At 37.0% G+C, this 24,554-nt stretch overlaps 1 protein-coding gene across 1 annotated transcript in view; it reads left to right on the top strand.

Annotated features, from left to right (window-relative positions):
* The window catches only part of DDX50 (DExD-box helicase 50), a 30,290-nt gene extending 9,317 nt beyond the window's left edge, over positions 1 to 20,973 (top strand). Inside the window, exons 5-15 of the mRNA XM_084245069.1 lie at positions 691 to 808; positions 912 to 1,097; positions 1,543 to 1,688; positions 5,481 to 5,630; positions 10,130 to 10,291; positions 10,953 to 11,072; positions 11,819 to 11,892; positions 12,109 to 12,268; positions 16,929 to 17,063; positions 18,005 to 18,049; positions 20,117 to 20,973. Coding sequence (XP_084101195.1) covers positions 691 to 808; positions 912 to 1,097; positions 1,543 to 1,688; positions 5,481 to 5,630; positions 10,130 to 10,291; positions 10,953 to 11,072; positions 11,819 to 11,892; positions 12,109 to 12,268; positions 16,929 to 17,063; positions 18,005 to 18,049; positions 20,117 to 20,392 — 1,572 coding nt within the window. The 3' untranslated portion in view covers positions 20,393 to 20,973. The remainder of the gene's footprint in view (positions 1 to 690; positions 809 to 911; positions 1,098 to 1,542; positions 1,689 to 5,480; positions 5,631 to 10,129; positions 10,292 to 10,952; positions 11,073 to 11,818; positions 11,893 to 12,108; positions 12,269 to 16,928; positions 17,064 to 18,004; positions 18,050 to 20,116) is intronic.
* Positions 20,974 to 24,554: the final 3,581 nt, after the last annotated feature.

The raw sequence follows: 24,554 nt of genomic DNA, 5'->3' as shown, positions 1-24,554 counted from the left end.
TTGTTAAAAGAGATGCCTGCATAGACACTTGCAGGCTGACTTGGGAACAGAGCTGCTGCCTTAAAAAACTTTTATGCTAGAAAATATTACAGGAGATTCTAACCAGTTCTACCTTTTGTTCTTGGGCAAGATTCTTCATTTCTCTTAAGACTTTCAGGTTCCTCATCTGTAAGATGGATGATAATGCCACTTCGTTGGGGTTTTGTGAAGATCAAATTAGAGAATTAATATAAAGCAGTGGTGCCTGGCACATGCATGTTCATTCATTTAACAAATATTTTTTGATTATCTGCTATGTGCAAGTTTCTATGCAAGGTGTACAGTAACCCAAGCGGACATAAATTCCTGCCTTCATGGAGCTTACATTTTAGTGGTGAGACAGACACTAAGCAAATAAATAAAATATAAATATTTTATATGATATAAGTGCTAAGGAAAAATAAGCAGGGATGAGAGAATATGTAAAAAGGGCTAGGAACTTTACTATAAAGTGAATTTTGAAGAGACCAGAATGAAATAAGGGAGAATATAATAACTATAGCTATTGTTAATATTTGTGCTCTATCTTTAAATACTATGACATTAATTAATGATTCTTAGTTTTAAATGTACCTTAAAAAATAATCCTCTTGGTTTGAATTTAGATGCCTCTAGAAAAGTGTCTTTTTGTTTTTTAAACTTCTTGCTCAGGTACTTGTTTTGGCTCCTACAAGGGAACTGGCAAACCAAGTAGCCAAAGACTTCAAAGATATAACTAGGAAACTCAGTGTGGCTTGTTTTTATGGTGGAACATCTTATCAAAGCCAAAGTGAGTAAATTTGTATGATAGTAGCATAAAGTCTACTTGTTATTTAAATCTAAAAATATATACTTGATTTTTACATATTACTGATAATTTTCTCCTCTCACAGTTAATCATATTCGAAATGGTATTGACATCTTGGTTGGGACTCCTGGTCGTATCAAAGATCATCTGCAGAGTGGCCGATTAGATCTTTCTAAATTGCGCCATGTTGTACTTGATGAAGTGGATCAAATGTTAGATTTAGGTTTTGCTGAACAAGTTGAAGATATTATCCATGGATCCTACAAAACTGGTATAGTCTAATTAAAAATAAGCACATTAGCCATTCTCTTATCTAAAAACTTTAAAATTTTTGATTTCATTATATTGCATTGTCTACCCAGTCTTATAAAACTAAAGCTATTTGGTATCTGTTTTCTTCTGAATAACAGTACGATAGTATACCTTATTCTTCAACTCTTTGCTTTGCTTTCTTCCATGTTTTATTTTTCAATAAGTAGTTAGATTTACTAACTTATTTTACTGATTTCTTTGCTCATTCTTCCTTCTTAAATTCTCTCTTTCTGGAAGGAAGGTCCTCCAGTTTTGGAAGTTGAAAGTTGTAATACTGCAGTGAAGTTTGTTTAAAATTCACCCCAAGTTTCAAATTTTTCATCTTTCACTTTTGGGGGATTTTTAAGAGCTGACTATGTCATGGGGTATTAAGAAAGCATTTGAATTCTTTTTGTTTATTTAAGATTCTGAAGACAATCCTCAGACTTTACTTTTTTCTGCAACTTGCCCACAGTGGGTATACAAAGTTGCAAAAAAATACATGAAATCCAGATATGAACAGGTTGACCTTGTTGGAAAAATGACTCAAAAGGCTGCAACTACTGTGGAAGTAAGTAGCTTTTTAGCATGATAGATTTTAGCTTTTGGTTGTTATTTGGAAATTCGTTGTAGTTAAACTTAAGTTTTGGGTGCCAATTCAAGCCAAATTTCTCTTACTGGCACGAAGTCAATAAAATAACTTTGTGTTTCTATAATCTGAGACTGAGGAGCAGAATAGAATACATAGGAAAAGTATGTGATCACACAAGTCCTAAGGGAGATTTACAACCTGCCAGGGAGACAAAATTAAATTATGTAGAATTTGACAAAGGAGGTGACTCATCAATTTGAATAGAATAGTGCTGGGAGCCAAAAAATTTCCTGGAAGATTTTTAAAAATTAAGCCATAAAGGGGCCTCCCCCGTGGCGCAGCGGTTGAGTGCTGGGTTGCGAAGCTGCCTACAGCCTCTGCAGCACTGGTTCGATCCCTGGCCACTGGGTGAGGGTCCCACATGGCGCGCAGACCTCTCCTGCTGCCCACTGCTCCCCTCAGCAGTGTACTTCGTCAGTCTGCCTGCTCTGCTCTCCGCTCTGGCTCTGGTGAATTCTCTCACCCTCCTGTGCTTCTGACTGTACCCAGTGCTTGTATGAATAAATAAATAAATCTTTAAAAAAAAAATTAAGTCATAAAATAATTTAAAACTTATGTAGTTAACAGTTACTTGAATTCAAGAAAGACTTTTCCAAACAAAACCAGAAGAACCCACCTTAAAGGAAAAGGTTGACAATTTTGACTTCAGGAAAATTTAATGGCATATTGAAAAAAGATAATATTTGCATTATTTATGAGTTATGTATGTATTGTTACCTTTTCCATTTAATAGTTGTACATACATGATAAAAATAGGCTAAGCGAACAACAGTATAATCTACAAATATAATGCAGTGGTTAAAAAGAATGAATTTGGGGCCTCCCCGGTGGCACAGCGGTTGAGCGCTGGGTTGCGAAACTGCGTGTGGCCTCTGCGGCGCCGGTTCGATCCCCGGCTGCTCCCCGGCCACCAGGGGAGGGTCCCACATGGCGTGCAGACCTCTCCTGCCGCCCGCTGCTCCCCTCAGCAGTGTACTTCGGTCCTTCTGCCTGCTCTGCTCCCCGCTCTGGCTCTGGTGAATTCTCTCACCCTCCCTCCCGCACTTCTGACTGTACCCAGTGCGTGTATAAACAAAACAAACAAACCAGCAAAACAAATAAATAAAGCATGCCTCTATTAAAAAAAAAAAAAAAAAAAAAAAGAATGAATTTGATAAAAAAAATTATAGACTAGAGAATTAATACTGTTAAATACAAAAATGCTAAATGCATTAAATATTTTTGTATATATTTATGTAAATATATAATGCTAAACTTAAAAACAATAATAATGATTACTTTTGGGAAAGATAATGTGGAATAATCAAAGGAAGCTTTATGTATTTTGTAATGGTTGAAAGTTTTACAATAAAAATGTAAAATGTATCAGTTGAAAAAATTTATTAAGGATGTTATCACGTACACAAAAATTGAACAGCAAAGAGGATCTTATATATCTTTTTTTATACCTCCATACATTCTTCACCCTTATATTTGAAGCAATCCAGTCACCATTTTACCTTCACAAAATTGTATATGTATATATTTTTAAAAGAAATAAATGCTCTTTAAAAAAAAAATCCAGGTATAGTAGAAAGTAAAAAGCAATAATTATTTACTATAATTAAATAGCTAATATGCACATTACCTTAATTGTCTTCTTATTTAGTTTTAAATAGTTTGAATCTGGATCTAATTATTAAGACCCTTATGTTATCACTGATTGATGTGTCTTAAATCTTTTATAATCTGCAGTTTCCTCTGTTCCTTTTTTCTTGCAATTTTTGCTTGAAAAGAATTGATGATTTATATCAGGAGTTTCCCACAGTCTCAGTTTTGCTGGCTTGGATCCCTGTGGTGTTAACATGTTCCTGTCTTTATTCTCCTATGGGTTGATGGTTAGATTGTGAGATTTGATCAGATTTAGGATCTTTTCTTTTTTTGAGGCAAGGAAGAAGCAAGACTTTCCATTAAGTGGTAGAAATGATTATAAATTTTCTTCTTTGTGCTTTTTTCTGTTTCCATGGGTTCGATAATTTATAATGTTACTTTAGAAAATTTGACTGCAATTTATGTTAAAATGCAATTTTTAAATGTAGAGTATAAATTTTTCCCAAAATATTATCATAAAAATTTTCAAATACTCTTCAAAGGTGAACATATTCTACAGTGAACACTCATACTCAATATCTAGATTCTACTATATATTCACTTTTTTTAAAGATTTATTTGTTTATGCATACAAGAACTGGGGTGTAGGCCAGAGGTGGAGGGGGGTGTGTGTGAGAGAGGATTCACCTGAGACAAAGTGAGGAACAGAACAGGCAGATTGATTGAAATACACTGCTGAGGGAAGCAGTGGGGGAAACAAGAGAGGTCTGCTGCACCATGTGGGTAGCTCTCTGGCTGGCCGGGATCTAACTCATGCTGCAGAGGATGCAGACAGCTTCACAGTACTGTGCTAACCCCTTGCACCACCAGGGAGGCCCCCATTTATTTTATTTTTAAGATTTATTTATTTATTTATATAAGCACTGGGCACAGTCAGAAGCGTGGGAGGGTGAGAGAATTCACCAGAGCCAGAGCGGAGAATAGAGGAGGCAGACTGACAAAGTACACTGCTGAGGGGAGCAGCGGGCCAGACAGGAGAGGTCTGCGTGCCATGTGGGACCCTCCTCCAGTGGCCTGGGAGCAGCCGGGGTTCGAACCAGCCCTGCAGAGGCTGTGGGCAGCTTTGCAACCCAGCACTCAACCGCTGCGCTGCTGGGGAGGCCCTATTTTAAATGACAGAAATTATACTTCTTCCTAAGTATTTTACCATGCATGTCTTTAAATAGAGCTTACTGTTTACAGTTTTTTTTGAAGATTTATTTTTTTATGCATATAAGAACTGGGTACAGGCCAAAGGTGTGGGGGTGAGAGGATTCACCAGAGACAGAGTGGGGAACAGAACAGGCAGATTGACTGAAACACAGTGCTGAGGGGAGCAGCGGATGAGTCAGGAGAGGTCTGCGCCATGTGGGTACCTCCCTGGCTGGGGCTTGAACTCGTGCTGCAGTGGCTGTGGATAGCTTCATAGGTTGCGTTTTAACCCCTTGCGCCACCAGGGAGGCCCCTATTTACAGTTTTTTTAATGTGAGGTAAAATTCACATGACTAAAATTAACCATTTTAGAGTGTACAGTTCACGGGCATGTTATACAAACATCATTTCTAAAGCATTTTCATCACCTCAAAAGGAAACTCCGTAGCTATTAGCAGTTACTCCCCATTTCATTCTTCCCTTGGCCCCTGGTAACCACCAATCCATGTTCTATCTCTGGATTTACCTATTCTGTATATTTCATATAAATGTAATCATAATGATATAACTTTTTTAAAATATCAAACTTAATTTGTTTATCATATTTTTAAGGTTCATCCATATACAGTTTTTAAAGATAAGATTTACACACAGTGAAACATAAAGGTTTGCTTTGTTTTGACAATTTCATATATGTGTGTAACCCAAACCTGTATCAAGACAGGTTTATTGCCATCATCCTAGAAAGTCCCTGTCCAATTAGTCCCGCAGCCAGATGTAACTACTGTTCTCACTTTTTCCCACCATAAATTAGTTTTGCCTCTTCTGGAAATTGTTTCCCAGGATGGTGAGTTTTTGAACAGATTAGAAAAAGATGTAGAAGAGAAATCTTTTTCAGTAATTTTAATGAAATTTATGTTTTCTTCAAAGCATTTGGCCATTCAGTGCCATTGGTCTCAGAGGCCAGCAGTTATTGGAGATGTCCTTCAAGTCTACAGTGGGTCTGAAGGGAGGGCTATTATTTTCTGTGAGACCAAAAAGAATGTAACTGAAATGGCCATGAACCCACACATAAAACAGGTAAGTCTTTTTTCATGCTTTCTCTAACTGAGATTATAGGGATGAATTATTGAACAAAAAAATTTCTTGTCCTTTGAGGACCAAGCTTGATAGTCCTCACAACTGAGCCTTGTTCAGATGGAAGTGCAGCTATGATCTGTTAAGTCAGGATAGAATCTTTCCCTTTTTATAGGAAGTTTTTTCAAGACTTTCAAATTGTGTGTGATCTTGAAAATAGAAAGATTGAAGCAAATGAATTTCTGTAGGTAAGAGATGATGATACTTTAGGTTGTGTTATAAAATGAGTCACAAATACTGAATGTATGTTTTTCTTTTAAGTTTTTATAATAGCAAATTTTAAATATATAAGAAAAGTTGCCAGAATAGTATAATGAACCCCAGTCTATTCATTCTCCAGTTAACTTACTATTTCATCCAACTGCCCACTCAATTCCTGCCACTGAATTATTTTGATGCAACTGCTAGATAATGATGTTGATAAATATTTGGTTATGTATCTGTAAAACAAAGGGATTGTTTTTTAAAAAGCCACAATGCCGTTAGCTAAAAAACTAACAATATACTCAAATATCAGTGTGTTCAAATCTCAGTTGTTTTATAAATGCATTGTTTTAAAAATAAATAAATAAATGCTTTGTTTTTTTTCTTTTGTAGTTGGTTTTCTTGAATCTGGATCCAAATAAGATGTTTACATTATATGACTTCATTAGATCTTTTTAATATATGGATTCCTTCTTTAATATATGGATTCTTATAATTTTTTCATTATTTAGTATTCAAGTTTCCATAATCTAGTAGAGTAGTACTACTTTCCTTGGTGTCAACTAACATGTATTTTGTGTTTCCTGGAAATTTAGGTGGGTTGGTTTGTCTCCTTAGGGCAAGACTATTTTATATATGGTGCATTCCATCAGAAACTATATAGTGTTTAGTTCTTTTTGTGTGTGTGATGTTAACACCCATTGATAATGAACTCCTTACATCGATGTCTTTCCAGTCATTTTTGTTGTTTGTAACTTGTTTTCTAGTAAATTCCATAGGAATTGCTCAGGGAAACAATATGTTGAGCTGATAATAAATTGATTATAACTTAATATGTGAAAGTGATTTAAACTGGATATAAAATTCTTGGTTGACCTTTGCCTTCCTTCCTATATATTTCCTTCCAAATCTTAAATTTATTATTCCATTGTTTTTGGAATAAAGCCTATATAAAGTCTGATGCCAGTCTGATTTTTTTCCCCCTTATAAGTGATTTGGTCTTTTTGCCTGATATGCAAAAGACTTTTCTCTTTCATTAAAAACCTGTAGTCTTACTAGAAGATATTTTTGTATTGTACTTGTTTATATTTTCTGGATTAGTATATATTTTCAAATTAGTTTCGTGTATATATATTTATTTTCAGTAACAATTCCTTCAATTATAATTTTTAGTATTTGATTTGTCTGAATGCTTTCGTTATTTTCTTTAGGGACTCCTGTTTCCTCATTATCACTTTATCTCATATCCTTTTTCTTTTTGTCTTTAAGTTTTTTGAATTTCCTATTTTAAGGCAATCATATATTATGTTTGCTCAGTCTTGTTTTTGAAAGGTCTGTCTTTTGTTTCTACTTTTTCCTTTGGTCATTTCACCATTTTTTTGTTGTTGTTGTTTTTCTTCTGATTTTTCTTAATAATTCATATATTATTAAGAAATTATTTTAATTTCATTCAGAAATATAATACTGTGCTTTTCATCTGTTTTGTGTGCATGCCTTTCTAGAGGTGTCATTATTTGTGGAGATATTATTCCCCCTAGTTACTTTTTGTGGGCTTTAAATGCAGTGCTTTACATTGCTCATTTTTAGATGAAATTAATTTTTCTGAAGTTTAGATGGACATGGGTAAATTTTCTAGCCTCATAGCCTCATAGCAGCTTTCTCTGTTGTTTTGTCAGTATCTAAAAATACTGTGTGTAAATTTTATCTCAATAAAGGTATTTTTGAAAAAACAGTCTCTGACTTTCTGATCTCCAACTGTCTCTTCCCTCACTTTAATTTGGATCTTCTCTTTTCGTTGTTTCTACGATCCCTGGCATCTTTAGTTTGGATTCTTTGTCTACAACAGTTTCTCCTCATTGTGCAAATGCTGATGATGCCCAAATCTTTTTTCAGATTAACTGTCTCCAGAATCTAGACCTGTGTTTATACTGCTGGTCACAGACACCCCCATCCATTATGTACCTAAAATTGAACTCATTTTCTTCTATACTCGTATACCCACTTTGTTGCCAACATTCCCTGTTGTTGAATGATACATCTACCTCATAGCTTAAGCCAGAAATCTGTTTATCACTTATCTTTTCTTCTTTTTCCCACCCAGTTATTACAAAGTATTTTTGGATTCTACCTCCTATGGCTTAAAATGAGCTATTTCTTTCCTACTACTGATACAAAAAAGTTCACAATCTTGGAGTCATGTATATTTCTTTCCCTTATACCTACCTCATTTCTACTCCCTTCACCAAGTCCTCCCAGTTTCCTCTGATAGTTCTTAAATTCATTCATTGCCTAGCCCCTACTTACCTTTCCAGATTCATCTTATTATCACACTTTCCCCTCATTTCTGTAGTCTCTCCATAGATAATGTTACTTTCACTACAGGACTCTTGAACTTGTACTCTAACTTGCCTAGTGATTCCTACTCATCCTTCAGTTCAGAATACCCCCTTTTTTGGAATTCTTTCTTGCCCAAATTAAGTTGTCTTCTTATAAGTAACTTGCCTCTTAAACCTGTGCATCATCCATTCTACTTGCTGGCTAAATTTATTTCTGTGCTTAATTATTTGATTAATATTCATTTCCTGACTAGGCTACAAAGATCATGAGGACAGAGGTGGTCTTATTTCTGTTTGTCATTTTTTCCCTAGTGTCCAGTATATTATAGATCACAGAATATTTGTTAAATGACTAGGTGGTCATTGTCACTATCTTGGTGAGGCCACTGATAGTACTACCTCTTCTGAATTTTTGTCACTAATACTTTTTACCTAATTAACAAGTAGTCACCTAGCAGAGGTGAAATCACATTATTAATTTCTCAACCATGGAAATTTTCTGTCATCCACTAAAAGGAGAATTCTTAACCCAATTAGATTCTAACTGAGTCTCCCTAGTGATTGTCTTGCTCTTTTCTAATACTTTCTGTATGGTGTTGTGAAAGTGTTATTCTGCAGTACAGATAGGTTCATGATAAGCTTCTGCTTACAACCATTTGATTGTTCCATATTATCCTCCTCTTTTATCACTTCCCCTTTTCATTATGCATCAGTAATATTCAAATATTTGTAGTTCCCAAGGCATACTATTTGTATATATGATATTTCTTCTTCCTGGTACTCCCTAGGAACTTCTTGGTCTCCATTTTGCTAATTCCTTGGTAGCTCCTTATTAGCTCAGCTTCATTGTTGCCTTACCTTCAAAGAGTTAGAGTTGCCTCTTAAATATTCCTATAGTACCCTGCCTTGATATAGTACATATCATACTGTATTAAAAATGCCTGTTATCTTGTCTGTCCCAGGAACATGTCTTTGATTATTCCAGAACCTGACATAGTGCCTGGTGCATAGCAAAGTGCTCAATGAATTCACTCAAGTATGTATTATGCTGAAATACTGAGGTTTAGATATCTTAAACCTTAGTATCTAAGTTGGGGCTAAATCACTGGTATGCACTTTCAATAGTGCCTAGGAAAATTATAATACTAGGAGAATTATTTAAAGCACAAATGGAAGATCAATCCAACATAAATAGGTTCAACTTCATTACAATTTAATAGAAATGTAGATTAAACAATATTAGGAGATAATTTTTGCCCATTAGATACCCAAGGATTATAAATGATTCATAATGTGCAAGGTAGGTGGATATGATGAACAGTCACAGAATGTTAAGAGTAAATGAGCACAACCTCTTTATAATACTGTCTTGCAGTAGCTATTAAAATGTTAAATGGTCATAGTTTTTGACTCAGAAATTTAACTTCTAGTTATGTATCCAATTGAAATCTACTGAGGTGTCCAGAAATATAAGTATAGGTTGTTTATTGTAGCATTGTTTTTAAAGATGGGAATTTAGATGTCACCTATATGTTCACCAGTAGATACTGCTAAAATAAATGATACTGCATCCATAGGGAGAAGTCATATATAGTTTCTAAAAATTAAGTTGAGTTATATTTAGTAGATGTTATATTTAGTAGTTAGGCTAGGCTCTAATAAATTTATAAAGCAGGCTGTAAAATAGTACATGTATCGGATGCGTCCATAAATAAATACATAGGTTGTAGTATTTATAGTATATGTGAGGTATATGTCTTTTTTAAATACTAAGTATGCATTGTAATTACTGGATAATTAGAAGATTAAGAAACAATAATACAGTGTAGACTGTATAGTTTTGTGGTGCTGTCAATTGCAAGCATGAACTGTACACTTAATTTTCCCCTTTTTTCTAAATAGAATGCCCAGTGTTTACATGGGGACATTGCACAGTCACAAAGAGAAATTACATTGAAAGGCTTCAGAGAAGGTAGTTTTAAAGTTTTGGTGGCAACCAATGTGGCTGCCCGTGGTTTGGACATTCCCGAGGTTGACCTGGTGATTCAGAGTTCTCCTCCACAGGTAGGAAATGAGATTTGATTTGGGGAAAATAAGATCAACTGTATAAATTGTTCTTTTGTGTACAAAATAGTGCTTTTGATGTGAAAAATATGTTTTTAGCCATTTTTTGTTATTGTGTTAAATTGATGAAAATCTGATGCCTTTGCTAATGATTAACTTCGTTATTTGGATTTGAGGCATGGAATCATGCAGTGGAATTATTGAAAGCTAACATATAAATAGCCCTGGAAAGAGATAGATAAAAAGGTATTAAATCCCATTTTTTTTTTTAAAGATTCATTTACTTATGCCTCCAAGAACTGGGGTACAGGCAGGGGGTGGGGTGGGGTACTGAGGGGGGTGAGAGGATTCACTAGAGACAGAGTGGGGAGCAGAACAGGCAGACCGATTGAAATACACTGCTGAGGGGAGCAATAGGGGAGATAGGAGAGGTCTGCTGTGCCATGTGGGTAGCTCCCTGGCCCACCAGGGATCAAACTTGTGCTGCAGAGGCTGCAGGTAGCTTCACAGGGCTGTGCTTAACCCCTTGTACCACCAGGGAGGCCCTAAAACATTGTTAATATTAGTAATAGGTTTGTACTATTAACATTATTATTATTTGGATGCTGTGGAATGACTGACTTGCCAGATTTTTAACAAGTATTTCCTATCTTATTTTTAGGATGTTGAGTCCTATATTCATCGCTCTGGACGCACAGGTAGAGCCGGCCGGACAGGGATTTGCATATGTTTTTATCAGCCAAGAGAAAGAGGTCAACTAAGATATGTGGAACAAAAAGCAGTAAGTAGAGTTCAATTATTTCAGGCTTATTATCTATAGTGCCTTAGAAAAGAACTCTTTTTATACTTGTCCTCACAAATAGATCTTTGTAACTTTTCTCAGTTTAAGCTGCCATTGGATGTGAAGCATGTGGAGAGCTAAATATATACTAGCTGCAAGACTTTGTGTTAATTCTGCATTTATTGTGACACAGAAAACTGACTTTCTCATTTTTCTTTTGAATTTTCTCCCTTGATACTAAAATCAAAAATGCTTTTAGTCCAGCTTTGTAAATGGTGACTGTGACATTGTCTTGTAATAGTTAAGATTATATTGCATCATGGTAAAATGGCCAGTTTCTTTAAGAAGTTACACATTTTTTTTGGTGGCCTGGAATTTTTTTTTTGGTACTATTTCACATTTTTTATAATGTGCATTTTTATGTTCTATTTCCTTGTAACATGAGATAAGATATTTAGGGGAGAAAGTCGGTAGGTATAAATAGTATCTTTTCCCTTGTTTTGAGTCAGCTTTATTTTGCAAGTGAGATTCATTGTATATTAAAGTCAATTCAGGAATTTTTTTTTTCTCCATCTAGAATTTGTAATTGATGCTTTATATAAAAAAAGTAGATCTCTTGATCTGCTAGGGATTGGAAATCTTTTTTTTTTTTAAGTCCAAGAAATGGAAATTCAACAAACTATATTAATTTAGGAGTTAATTGTAAAGACTTCCATTTTTCTTTAATGTAATTCTTTCATTTTCAGGGAATTACTTTTAAACGTGTAGGTGTTCCTTCTACAATGGATTTAGTTAAATCTAAAAGCATGGATGCCATCAGGTATGCTTTCTGACCTTGCTGAATGATTTTTTCTTTTATATTAGGCTATTCATCTTTAAGCTCTCCTAGTTCAAAAAACAGAAAATTTAGTCAGCAGTTTTATCAGCAGTTACATTAAAATGCAAAAATATTACTCTTTCTTTTCCCATTCATTCTCTTACCTTTAATTATTTCCCTTTGCCTTGACCAAGAAAATTTACTATTTTTAAACCATAGGTCTCTGGCTTCCGTTTCTTACGCTGCTGTTGATTTTTTCCGACCATCAGCTCAGAGATTGATAGAAGAGAAGGGTGCAGTGGATGCATTGGCTGCAGCATTAGCCCACATCTCTGGTGCCTCAAGTTTTGAACCACGATCTTTGATTACCTCTGATAAGGTAGAAATGTGTGAGAAAATTGTATGGGGTTGAGACAGGGAACCTTCACTTTGCACAGCACAGTTGACCCCTGCTTTATAGTCGATTCATTATGTGAGCAAATCACATCACCATGAGTCCTTCATATTAAAATATAAATCACTTTACAGTTTAATAATTCACGTTACAATTACCACCAAGTAGACCATGAGGATGGGGCATTTGAATAATTGTTAGCATATGAGCTAATCACAGGTTAATTTATTGGTTTGATCATCTTTTGTCATGGTCTAGTTTTTTTTTTTTTTTTTTTTAAAGATTTATTTTATTTATTTATTTATATAAGCACTGGGTGCAGCCAGAAGCGCAGGAGGGTGAGAGAATTCACCAGAGCCAGAGCGGGGAGCAGAGCAGGCAGAAGGACCAAAGTACACTGCTGAGGGGAGCAGCGGGCAGCAGGAGAGGTCTGCACACCATGTGGGACCCTCCTCTGGTGGCCGGGGAGCAGCCGGGGATCGAGCTGGCACTGCAGAGGTCGTGCGCAGCTTCGCAGCCCAGCGCTCAACCGCTGCGCCACCGGGGAGGCCCAGTCACAGTCTAGTTTTGTTTTGTTTTGCTTTTTCAGTGAAGTAGAGAAATGTTTTCTTTTTTGTTCTTTATGTGTACTTGTTTAACAAATGGTTGTTGAACTGCATAAAAATACTGTACTAAACTGTAAACATGGGTCCTAAAGAGTATTAAGAAGAAAATCTCAATTAAATTGAAACAAATTAAAAAAGAGCATACTGATGGTGAAAAATTAGTGAATTAATACAAGAGTTTGATTTTTCCTGTCCACTCCATTAGCAAATTCTAAGAAAATAACCTTTTCCAATTCAAGTTACTTCACTTATTTTCAGGAGCTTTTTAATAAAAAAACAAAATTCAATATTTTTGTTTTGTTGTATAAATCACAGTCTTCTATAAGCTTAGCTATATGCTGAAATTTCCAAATTATGCCACCCTAGAATGAGTGTCAATGTATTACTGCGTTCACATTCAATATTTTTATTATACAATTATATCTGTAGAAGGAATTAGTATTGTAATGTGTGCGTCTACTGTACTGTATTAACTGAAACTTAAATACCAGTATCTTTTCTTCACTTTGTAAGTTGCTGTGATACCGTGCAAACTGAGAAATAGACTCTGCAGTTAACAGTGTACCAAGCAAAATAGGATTGTCTGTATATGTGGAGGATGTGTGTGTCTCTGTGTGGGTATCTATGTGTTTTGCTAGGTTGTTAAACCATATCAGAGCAATTAGTTGCAAGTAATTCAAGATTTTGTCATTCATTGTGATATAAATGAGAGGAACACCCATCAATAATAAGTAGAGGGATGTGGGGGAAAGAGGGTGGGACAAGAGCTACTGGGAGAGGAGGAAAATAGAATTAGGGCAGGTATGCGTTAATTGAGTTATGTGGTGTAGCTTAAATGAGTACAGCTTGGGTGTCTGATGTTTTCTGCCTGGCAGGCATTAACGGGTTAGCCATATTGTCATCTTGCTGGGAGCAACTTTGTGTGTGATTCTTTGTCCCCTCTAGTTATCTTTTTGAAAAATTTAGATCCAGTTGAAGTTGATGTGTTACATTTGGTTCCTACATCTCTTTTAATCTGGAACTGTTTTCCCATCTTTTTTTACTGATTTTTTTTTTTTGAAAAGTTTAGATAAGATATCTGGTTTAGTATCTTTTTGGATTTCTTTTCTTCTTTTTTTTTTTTTTTAAATAGAGGCATGTTTTATTTATTTATTTGTTTGTTTGTTTGTTTGTTTATACATGCACTGGGTACAGTCAGAAGCGTGGGAAGGTGAGAGAATTCACCAGAGGCAGAGCGGGGAGCAGAGCAGGCAGAAGGACCGAAGTACACTGCTGAGGGGAGCAGCGGGCGGCAGGAGAGGTCTGCGCGCCATGTGGGACCCTCCTCTGGTGGCCAGGGAGCAGCCGGGGATCGAACCTGCGTCGCAGAGGCCGCGGGCAGCTTCGCAACCCAGCGCTCAACCGCTGCGCCACCGGGGAGGCCCTCTTTTCTTTTTTTTTTTTTAAAGATTTATTTATTTATTTATACAAGCACTGGGTACAGTCAGAAGCGCGGGAAGGTGAGAGAATTCACCAGAGCCAGAATGGGGAACAGAACAGGCAGACTGACGGAATACACTGCTGAGGGGAGCAGCGGGCGGCAGGAGAGGTCTGCACACCATGTGGGACCCTCGTCCGGTGGCCGGGGATGAAACCAGTGCTGCAGAGGCTGCGGGCAGCTTCGCAGCCCAGTGCTCAACCACTGCGCCACCAGGGAAGGCCCTGGATTTATTTTCTTTATGCATCATTTCACTTTTGCCTTTATTCAATCTTCAATGAACTGTAAGTGATGTCAAAGTTTGATTTTATATTCAGTTAAACAGTTTGGCAGGAATACATTTTAAGTGATACTGTACACTCCTCATAACATCAGGAGCCATTTAATGTCAGATTGTTCCAGTACTAGTATGCTTACTTTGATTACTTGTTTGAGATGGAAATTGCTTCCATTTGTAATGGTATATTTTGCTCATGTAACTAGTAAGTAATCTGTGGGGTGCTACTCAGCACTGAGCAAAAAATATTACAGATAGCAAATACCTATGCTTAACTACCCACCAGATACTTCTTAAGAAAATATTTAAACCATATTTCCTAAGAAAATGTTGAGAAACACTTTTTTTTTTTTTAAAGATTTATTTATTTATGCATACAAGAGCTGGGGTACAGGCCAGAGGTGTGGGAGGTGAGAAGATTCACCAGAGACAGAGTGGGGAACAGAACAGGCAGATAGACCAAAGTACACTGTTGAGGGGAGCAGCGGGTTAGTCAGGGGAGGTCTGCCACACCATATGGGTTGCTCCCTGGCCGGCTGGGGATTGAACTCGTGCCGTAGAGGGTGCGGACAGCTTCATAGGTTGTGTCTTTTTTTTTTTTTTTAAGATTTATTTTATTTTTATGCATACAAGAGCTGGGGTATAGGCCAGAGGTGTGTGTGGGGGGGGTAGGTGAGAGAATTTTCCAGAGACAGAATGGGGAATAGAACAGGAAAATTGACTGAAATACACTGCTGAGGGGAGCAGTAGGCGAGTCAGGAGAGGTCTGCTGCGCCATGTGGGTTGCTCCCTGTCCAAGGATCAAACTTGTGCTGCAGTGGTTGAGGTTAGCTTCATAGGTTGCATCTTCACCCCTTGTGTCATCAGGGAGGCCCCATAGGTTGTGTCTTAACACCTTGTGCCCTTAGGAGATACTTTTAGAGCCAAGAAGTATCTAAGAGGTTTTAGTCGCAACACTTATTTGATAAAAAAAAAAAAAAAAAATCCCTTTGTAGTAGATGGGTCATCCAACCTCAAATTCAGTCTCTTAGAAACTGGGTTGATAGAGGTTTGAAATTTCTTTCTTTAAGTTAAACCAAAATCCAATCTCCACCATGAATGTTCTACAGGTAGAACATTCTACTGGGTTGTCAGAGATATCTTTCTTGATCACCTTATCTAAAGAGGATAAGGTGAAGAGAGACAGGAGAGGTCTGCTGCGCCATGTGGGATTCTCGCTGGCCGGCGGGCATTGAACCAGCACTGCAGAGACTGCGGACAGCTTCACCGTGCTCCGCTCAACTGCCTGTGCCACCAGGGAGGCCCTATATTTCTTCTTCACATTGATCTGTTTGATTGTCAGTAAAGCTTTATAGAACAAATAATTTTTGCTTACATAATAGTCCTACAAGAGTTTAAAGAGGTTTATTTTTATTTTTTTACAGATTTATTTTTATTTATTTATGCATATAAGAAGTGGGGTGTAGCCAGAGGTGCCGGGGAACTACTGAAATACACTGCTGAGGGGAGCAGCGGGGGAGACAGGAGAGGTCTGCTGTGTCATGTGGGTTAGCTCCCTGGCCTGGGATCAAATCTGTGCTGCAGTAACATTTTTGCATTTTAACCCCTGCTCCACCAGGTAGTCCCCTAAAGAGGTTTATATAACCTATTTTCCTCTCCAAGTTTGCTTTGGCTTCTTCAACTTTTTCTTTTTCTTTTTTTTTTTTTTTAAAGATTTTATTTATGCATACAAGAACTGGGTTGTCAGGCCTCCCTGGTGACACAGAGGTTAAAGTCTCAGCACTATTAAGCTATTGCCAGCCACTGTGGCCTGAGTTCAACCCAAGGCCAGGGAGCTAACCCACATGGTGCAGCAGACCTCTCCTGGCTCATCCTCTTGCTCCTCTCAGCAGTGTATTTCAGTAGATCTGCCTACTCTGCTTCCCTCTCTGTCTCTGGTGAATTCTTTCACCCTATCCTGACTCCCCACACCTCTGGCCTACATCCCAGTCCTTTTCTTGTATGCATAAATAAAAATAAATTTAAAATAATGAACTGGGGTATAGGCCAGAGGTGTGGGGAGGATGAGCGGATTCACCAGAACAGAGTGAGGGAGCAGAACAGGTACATTTTTAACTCCTGTGCCACCAGGGAGACCCAAGAAGTTATTTTTTAAAACCCATATTACACTGTTGAATCAGCACATAATTAAGCCATGAAAGGCTATAGAATTGGAACTTTATTGTTCTATTGTTGTTTCCTCCACACTTTAAACCCCCAAACATAATACAACTTTTCTTCCTTAAGGGATTTGTGACCATGACTCTGGAAAGCCAGGAAGAAATACAGGATGTCAACTGTGCTTGGAAAGAACTTAACAGAAAGCTGAGCAGTAATGCTGTGTCCCAAATTACCAGAATGTGCCTCCTAAAAGGAAATATGGTATGTTTTTCTAGATTACTAAAAAGCTTTTTAGTAAGTTGCTATAAATGCTTGAAAAGACTAGACAGTTTCGGTCCTTCTTTCCTTTTTTGAAGCCCAAAACTGTAAATACTCCTTGTATTAGTTTGTTTCCAGTTGTAAGTTTGGGCAGTTATATTACATAATCCATTGCGCTAGAAAGCTGTAAAGTCATTCTGCTGAGTTGGACTATTACAATGCCCAAGTTATTTAAGTTTCTGCCTTCCATACATATGTATGGTTGTGTATGTTTATTCTCTCAGTCTAAATAACTTAAGATTACAACAGCTAAGCTGCTTTGTAATTGAGAGGACACACAAAATACTGGAAGATAATGATGTGAATTAAATAATAGTATACTACATTCATGAAATAACAAAGTTAAAACTAATTTTAGGGGCTTTGCTTTCTTCCAATGCTTTTGAGAAAATGTTACATGTATTCATCTAACTTTAGTACATTGTTTCATTCTGGCCTGGATTTTAACTCAGTTGTTTCTTAGAAATAATCTTTTTTAAAGTTTAAGAATTTGTGGCAAGTATGAGAGAAAAATAGACATTCAGAAAAAATGTGGAGGAGAGGAAAACTATAACAAGATCTTTAGGACACACTCATTACTATAACTGAGTATTAAATTAACTTTCAACTTACTGGCAACCAAGACCAAAGAGGAAACATCTTGGTTTACATTATTCTCATTATCTGATAAAGTATTTAGTTACTTTTCAGATTTAGAAAATATAATAAATAGCTACAATGTCGTGCATTTATATATATTTGCTTTTTTAATACTGTGAATAATTATAGGACACCTAAACTTCCCTCTTTTTTAGTTAAAATAAGATTACCAACAATAATTAGTATATTCATAAAAACACCAATTCATATGATTCTAAATAAAAATGTTTTTATTTTGCTTTTAGGGTGTTTGCTTTGATGTTCCCACAACTGAGTCAGAAGGGTTACAGGTATTTTAAAAATTTTATCTGTTAAATAGTTGAGTATTTCTCTAAAAGAGGGATTTAAAAAAATCCATCAAAATATCATTATCATTATGCCTGTATCAGTTAGCAGTTCTTTAAAATATTAAGTCTGCCTTATAATATTTTTATTATCATTTCAAACTTAAAAAAATAGACAACTTTACATAATGAATCTTCATGTAGTCATAAACCAGCTTCAGTAATTAACTTGTAGCCAGTTTTGTTTCATGTCTACTTCTATCTACTTCCTCACTTTCCTGTACTCTTTTAAAACATTCTGGGCATTCTATCCCTACAACGATAAATATATCTAAATATTAAGGTTACTTAAAAACAGTCATACCATAATTAAAACCCTCAAGAAAATATAATATTATCCAATTTTGTGTTTGAGTTTCTTCTATTGTCTCCTAAATATTTTTAATATAAGGTGCACACATTGTATTTTGATGTTTCTTTGTTTTGAAAAATTTTCCTTGTGTTTTATCTGTTGAATAAAGATTGCCCACTAGATTCCTAGAGTGTAGAACTTTTTGTGTCTCTGTGTATATTTATATACATATTTTGAAACAAGAATGGGAGATTTTATTTTTGTCTTTTTTAAAAAATTCAGAATATGTTGTGAACACATTTTTGTGTCAACTATACAGTGTATTTTTAATGATTCCCTGGCATTTAGCCATAGTGGTGTCCAACTTTTATTAATCAGTGTCCTATTTCCTTACATTTAGATTATTTTCAATAATGTACTATTATAAATGGGACTGCCCTGAATGTTGGTGTAACTAGCTCTTCATCCATTGCCATGTTTATCTCTTTAAGATGAAATTTTTAATATGACTGTTTGGCCAAAAGTTGTGGTGTTTTAAGGTTTGGTCATGTCTTTACAAACATGGTATGAGTATGAATGTTTGTCTCTGTCCTTTCTTACCAACAAGTTATTTCAATATTAACTTTCGTTGGCTATTCATGATCATTTAATATAGCAGGTTATGATACAATGATGCTTTTATGAGCTCCTGGTTTATCTTGTTTACCCTAGTATAAATTGTTCCAATGGCTACATTTTTTAGTGCCCTACTGATGTTGACAAATTTTTAATCTCCATCATTAGTTCTCACTTCTTTCTTCTGGACATACTTATTGAATATAGTGTAGTGATTTTATTGATTATCTGCTTTAGCTGAGAAACCAGTGCTTTCTTTTAGAATGTATACACTGAGTATAGATTTAAAATTTGGAAAATGGGTCTAAAAATTTCTTCTGAGACTGAAACTTAGGAACTTTAGGTAATGACCTTTGAATATGTTTGTTTTCTAGTTTTTGTTTCAGATACCCTGAATTTAACGGATAGATATTTTAATTAATTAATTATTATTTTTTTAATGTAAGATTTTTATTTATTTATTTATTTATTTATACAAGCACTGGGTACAGTCAGAAGCGTGGGAGGGTGAGAGAATTCACCAGAGCCAGAGCGGGGAGCAGAGCAGGCAGAAGGACCGAAGTACACTGCTGAGGGGAGCAGCGGGCGGCAGGAGAGGTCTGCGCGCCATGTGGGACCCTCCTCCGGTGGCCGGGGAGCAGCCGGGGATCGAACCGGCGCTGCAGAGGCTGCGGGCAGCTTCGCAACCCAGCGCTCAACCGCTGCGCCACCGGGGAGGCCCTTAATTAATTATTTTTTAAAGATTTACTTATTGTTATATATTAATGCATACAAGGACTGGGGTGTAGGCCAAGGTGCGGGGGTGGGTAAGAGGATTTACCATAGACAGTGGGGAGCAGAACAGGCAGACTGACTGAAATACACTGCTGAGAGGAGCAGTGGTGGAAACAGGAGAGGTCTCCTGTGCTATGTGGGTTATATCCCTGGCCCGGATCAAACTCAGTGCTGCAGTGGCTGGTGATAGCTTGACAGTGCTGAGACTTAACCCCTTGCGCCACCATGGAGGCCCCAATAATGGTTATTTTAAAAATGAGTTTCCTATACTCATGTTTTGTTTATGGTTTCTACCTTGCATTTATATTAATCCTGTAAATTTTCCCCAACAGGCAGAGTGGCATGATTCAGACTGGATACTCTCAGTGCCAGCCAAGTTACCTGAAATTGAAGAATATTATGATGGAAATACATTTAATTCCAGACAGAGGAGTGGCTGGTCAAGTGGCCGGTCAGGCCGGTCAGGCCGATCAGGTGGTCGATCTGGTGGCCGGGCAGGTAGACAGAGTCGACAGGGCAGTCGGTCAGGGAATCGGCAAGATGGTAGACGACGAAGTGGGAATAGAAATCGATCAAGAAGTGGGGGCCACAAACGGAGTTTTGACTGAATATTTGATAGTTAATCTACCAACGTGAGCTTGCCTATTTCTGCCTAATCATGTACATTATCCACCAAAAATTAGGTCATCATAGTTGAGGTATGTGTCTGCTATTTGCAAAGAAGTTGGTCGTATTTTTTTAAAAAAGTATTTCACAAGAATGGTTGTAAACAAATCTACTTATCCAGTTATACCTTTGAATAAAAAAATCCTTTTATTGTCTTTTTTTATTATGCATAAAAATCTTTTAATATTTCTTCTAAAACATGGCAGTCAAATTAATCTTTTTTTTTTTTTTTAAGATTTATTTATACAAGCACTGGGTACAGTCAGAAGCGCGGGAGGGTGAGAGAATTCAACAGAGCCAGAGCGGGTAAAAGAACAGGCAGACCGATGAAATACACTGCTGAGGGGAGCAGCGGGCGTGGCAGAAGAGGTCTGCGCGCCATGTGGGACCCTCGCCCGGTGGCCAGGGATCGAACTGGTGCTGCAGAGGCTGCGGGCACCAGGGGAGGCCCCAGTCAAATTAATCTTAATTAAGGTTACTTGCATTTTACAATATGCAGTGTAATTTTTTTTTAAGATTTATTTTTTATTTATACAATAGCTGGGGTACAGGCCAGAGGCACGGGAGGGTGAGAGGATTCACTAGAGACAGACTGGGGAGCAGAACAGGCAGACAGACTGAAAGCACTGCTTAGGGGAGCAGCGGGCGAGGCAGGAGAGGTCCGCCACCACATTAACAAGAGTACTGAGAGTAGAAGCATGTTAGCTGTGGATTCAGCAGGATAAAATAGTAGGGACAATAAACATGAAAATATTTTCCAGGAATCTGTGAACAGAGAAATAAGCGAAAGCTAGAAGTAGAAAAAGGACATGAAATTGCAGTGAGAATTTTGTGTGTGATTGGGGGGTGGGATAGTGGTGAGATGAGGGGAGCTTGAGCATGTTGGAATACTAAAATGGAAGGAACAAGAAAGGAGGGAGGAGAAGAGAATATATAATGGAGCAAGGTACCTATGAAAACTAAGGGACAAAATCGAGGGGATTTTTAGCTTTAGATGGCATAAATATATCTTAATATTTTGTCAGGAGGAAAGTATGGTATAGGTGAGTCTGCAGGCATTACTGTAAAAAGTTCTTTTTTTCCCCTGTGGTATTATTCTTGCATGGCTACTGGAATGAAGAGGACGTCACAAGCTAAAAGACCTGAGAGAGATGCTAAAATGTCAACTATAGAATAAGATCAAGCACTCAGCCAGATGACCAGCTTTGAGGGTCCAGTTGTGATTAGAAACTGCACTGGTTAGAAGAACTGAGTGATTTCCTAAAGCAATACTCAACATTCTGTTTTAGGAATGGAGATGGGAAACTTGACTATCTAGTGTAGGGGTCTTGCTTTGTGATATAAGTATTACAAAGTTAAGATGTTAAGAAATTTGGCAAGAGTGATTAAAGTAACGGTCTTTGGTGTCTAGACTGCCTAGGGATTGAAATGAAGATGGAATTGATAGGAAGAATGTAGAAGGGGCAAGGGATTGATTGTTAGTGAGGGTTGTGTGAATTTGAGATCTCAAGAGTGGGACAGTTGGGCAAAGATAAGTGCAGGGTGTAGCTCACACCTGTTTGGAGCAAAAGTGGTTTCAGTTGAGGTGGTCAAAGAACTGAGAAACCAGGTATGACATTAATGGTTTTCCTGGACAATGAATTCTCCTCAAAGAAAACAAAGCAAGACTGAGTGCCAAAATTCGTAGGTGTCAAAATACCAATGAATGATGAAAATTGGTAAGTTACTAAATAAGGAAGGGTATGGAGTGATAGTCCACATTTCTGCATAGGGAAAAGGATTTTTACACAAAAGTGAATAGTTTGCATTTGAGGTTACTAGGGTGCATGGAATGTAAAGAAGTAAGCAATGTTGAGAAATGTGTGAGAAAAATGCAGGAGGATTATCTTTCAAGAGGGGCTAGATCTCAAGTAAGCCAGGAAGCAAGGAAGAACTCTCAGTGCTATATTGAGAAAGGGAGTTTTGATTATGGGGAGTAAATCTCAGCTGACTCTTCTTGAGTAGTTGTGCGACCTGGGTTTATACCCAAGATGAAATAGGGCTTCTATTCCTACTAAGGTGCATAAGCATTAGTACTTTGGTTGGAATATGTGATGTACTTAAAATGTTCAAGGCACTGTGTTTGGGATACAGACGTGGATAAAGAATGCTCAGTCTGCTCAGCAGCTCAAAGTCTAGTGAAGTATCAATAGATGGACACAGTAAGCTAGATCCATGGCAATGACTAAGTGCAGTGATTTCAGAGCTCTGTGCAAGGGCATCTATCCCAGCCTAGGAATAGTGGAGGGGGTGGGGGGAGTACATTCAGAGAAAGATTTTGGACAATGTCTAAATATGGGTTGGCATCCAGGCAAAGGCACAGACTAGCTAATAACATGGTGTAAATGATAGTAGCCCTTTTGCTGCTGAGAGCTTCACAATGAGGAAAACAGTTGTGAAACAAGGCCAGAGTCCTATCTAGGAAGGCATGTAGTCATGTTTTTGAACAGCTATCGAAGAGTTTCAGGAAATAGTGAAAAAGATAAGTGTAGGTAAACACCAGTAAAGGGGAAGGATGGATTATACGTGTATACTTGCTTAAAGGCTGACTTATTAGAAAGAAAAGCGGGCTAAGTCCTAAAGAAGATTAAATAGTAACTTTTCATATTTTGGAATGAGTGGGGCACAAGACATACTATCACCAAGTTTTCAGCTTGGACTACATTAGGTCACTTATTTTGACTCTGCTCCTTCCTCATGGAGCCACCTTTTGGCTTCAGAGCTTCCTCTTTGGTACTCTGTTCCCTAGTGTGGTCACTTAGCAGCTATTTGAACTTGAGTCCATTACCTTGACCTTCAGATTCTGAGTTTCTAAATTAGATATGTTTATTTCCTTCAGCATTAGAAATTTGAATAATACACATTAGGTATGAATGTCTGAGAGTCCTCACATTGTTTTTATTTTGTGTATTTTGGGGGTAGTAGTGAACAGTTCTTTAATCATCGATACTAGATGTGAATGGAAGGTTTGCAAGCATGAATATAATCAATTAACAAAATGCTTAACATCTGGAATTTCAGTGTACCATGGACTTCGGAGTATAAGGGAAGGCCCATTTTGGGCCTCAAGGAACATGCAGTCTGGTTGATAAACCACAAAACTATGTGATACTACTCAGATTCTTTTCTTAAAATTAGTAATGTCAATTGTTGAAAATTTGAAAAAATAGAGAAGCAAATGGAAGAAAGTAAAAACCATCCATAATCATATCACTCAGAGATAATTGCTAACATTTTAATGTGTAGACTTTTGAATCCACTGTGTATGTGCTTGTATGTATACATTACTTTTTGAAATAGAAATTCTCCCCTTAATTTTATGAAAATCATCTCCATCAGAGGAAGATGGCCTGGCAGAATAAATTTATTCAAGCAGAACTTCACATTTCCTATCAAATGTGTATATGACCTATTTCTTTTACTTATTATATTTTACCCTGATGAATACATTCAATACAGTAATTTGGCCACCTCTGAGCCAAAAAGGACATTTTACATGTTTCCTCTTGTAATTTTGTGTTTTTGCCTATATGCTAGTATGTTACTAAGGAACTTTCGAACTTTATATAAGCCCTGACAAGAATTTTCTGTTTAGAAGTAGTCTGGACTTACTCTTGTTGAAATCTGGGAATAACGAATGTCCAAATATCATGTTTACAGCAATATCATGTAGAGTGGTATCACAAAGTTTTGTAGTTTATCGATCAGACTGCATGGTCCTTGAAGCTTAGGCTGGGCCTTTCCCTTATACCCTGAGGTCCATAATACAGGCTGAAATTCCAAATGATAACATTTTGTTAGACAGTTGATTGTGTTCAATCTTCCACCCTTTTCTTTCACATCTAATACCACAATGACTGAACTGGTTTTCCGCTTGGGCACGTAATTAAAATTTACTTCAAGGGGTTCTTTCCCCACCTCACCCTCCAAGGCATTTTAATCATCAATTTACATTTAGTTAAAGACACTGAAAATTTAAGTATAAAATTTAAGTATAAAATTTAAGTATACAGAAATGGATAAATCTGGGCTCAAGAATATCACAATGGGGCCTTCCTGGTGGCC

The sequence above is a fragment of the Talpa europaea genome (assembly GCF_964194135.1).
Source record: "Talpa europaea genome assembly, chromosome: 10".
Lineage (NCBI taxonomy): Eukaryota > Metazoa > Chordata > Mammalia > Eulipotyphla > Talpidae > Talpa > Talpa europaea.
Note: the sequence above shows the minus strand (reverse complement) of the source record. Positions and strands in the feature narration are given on the sequence as shown.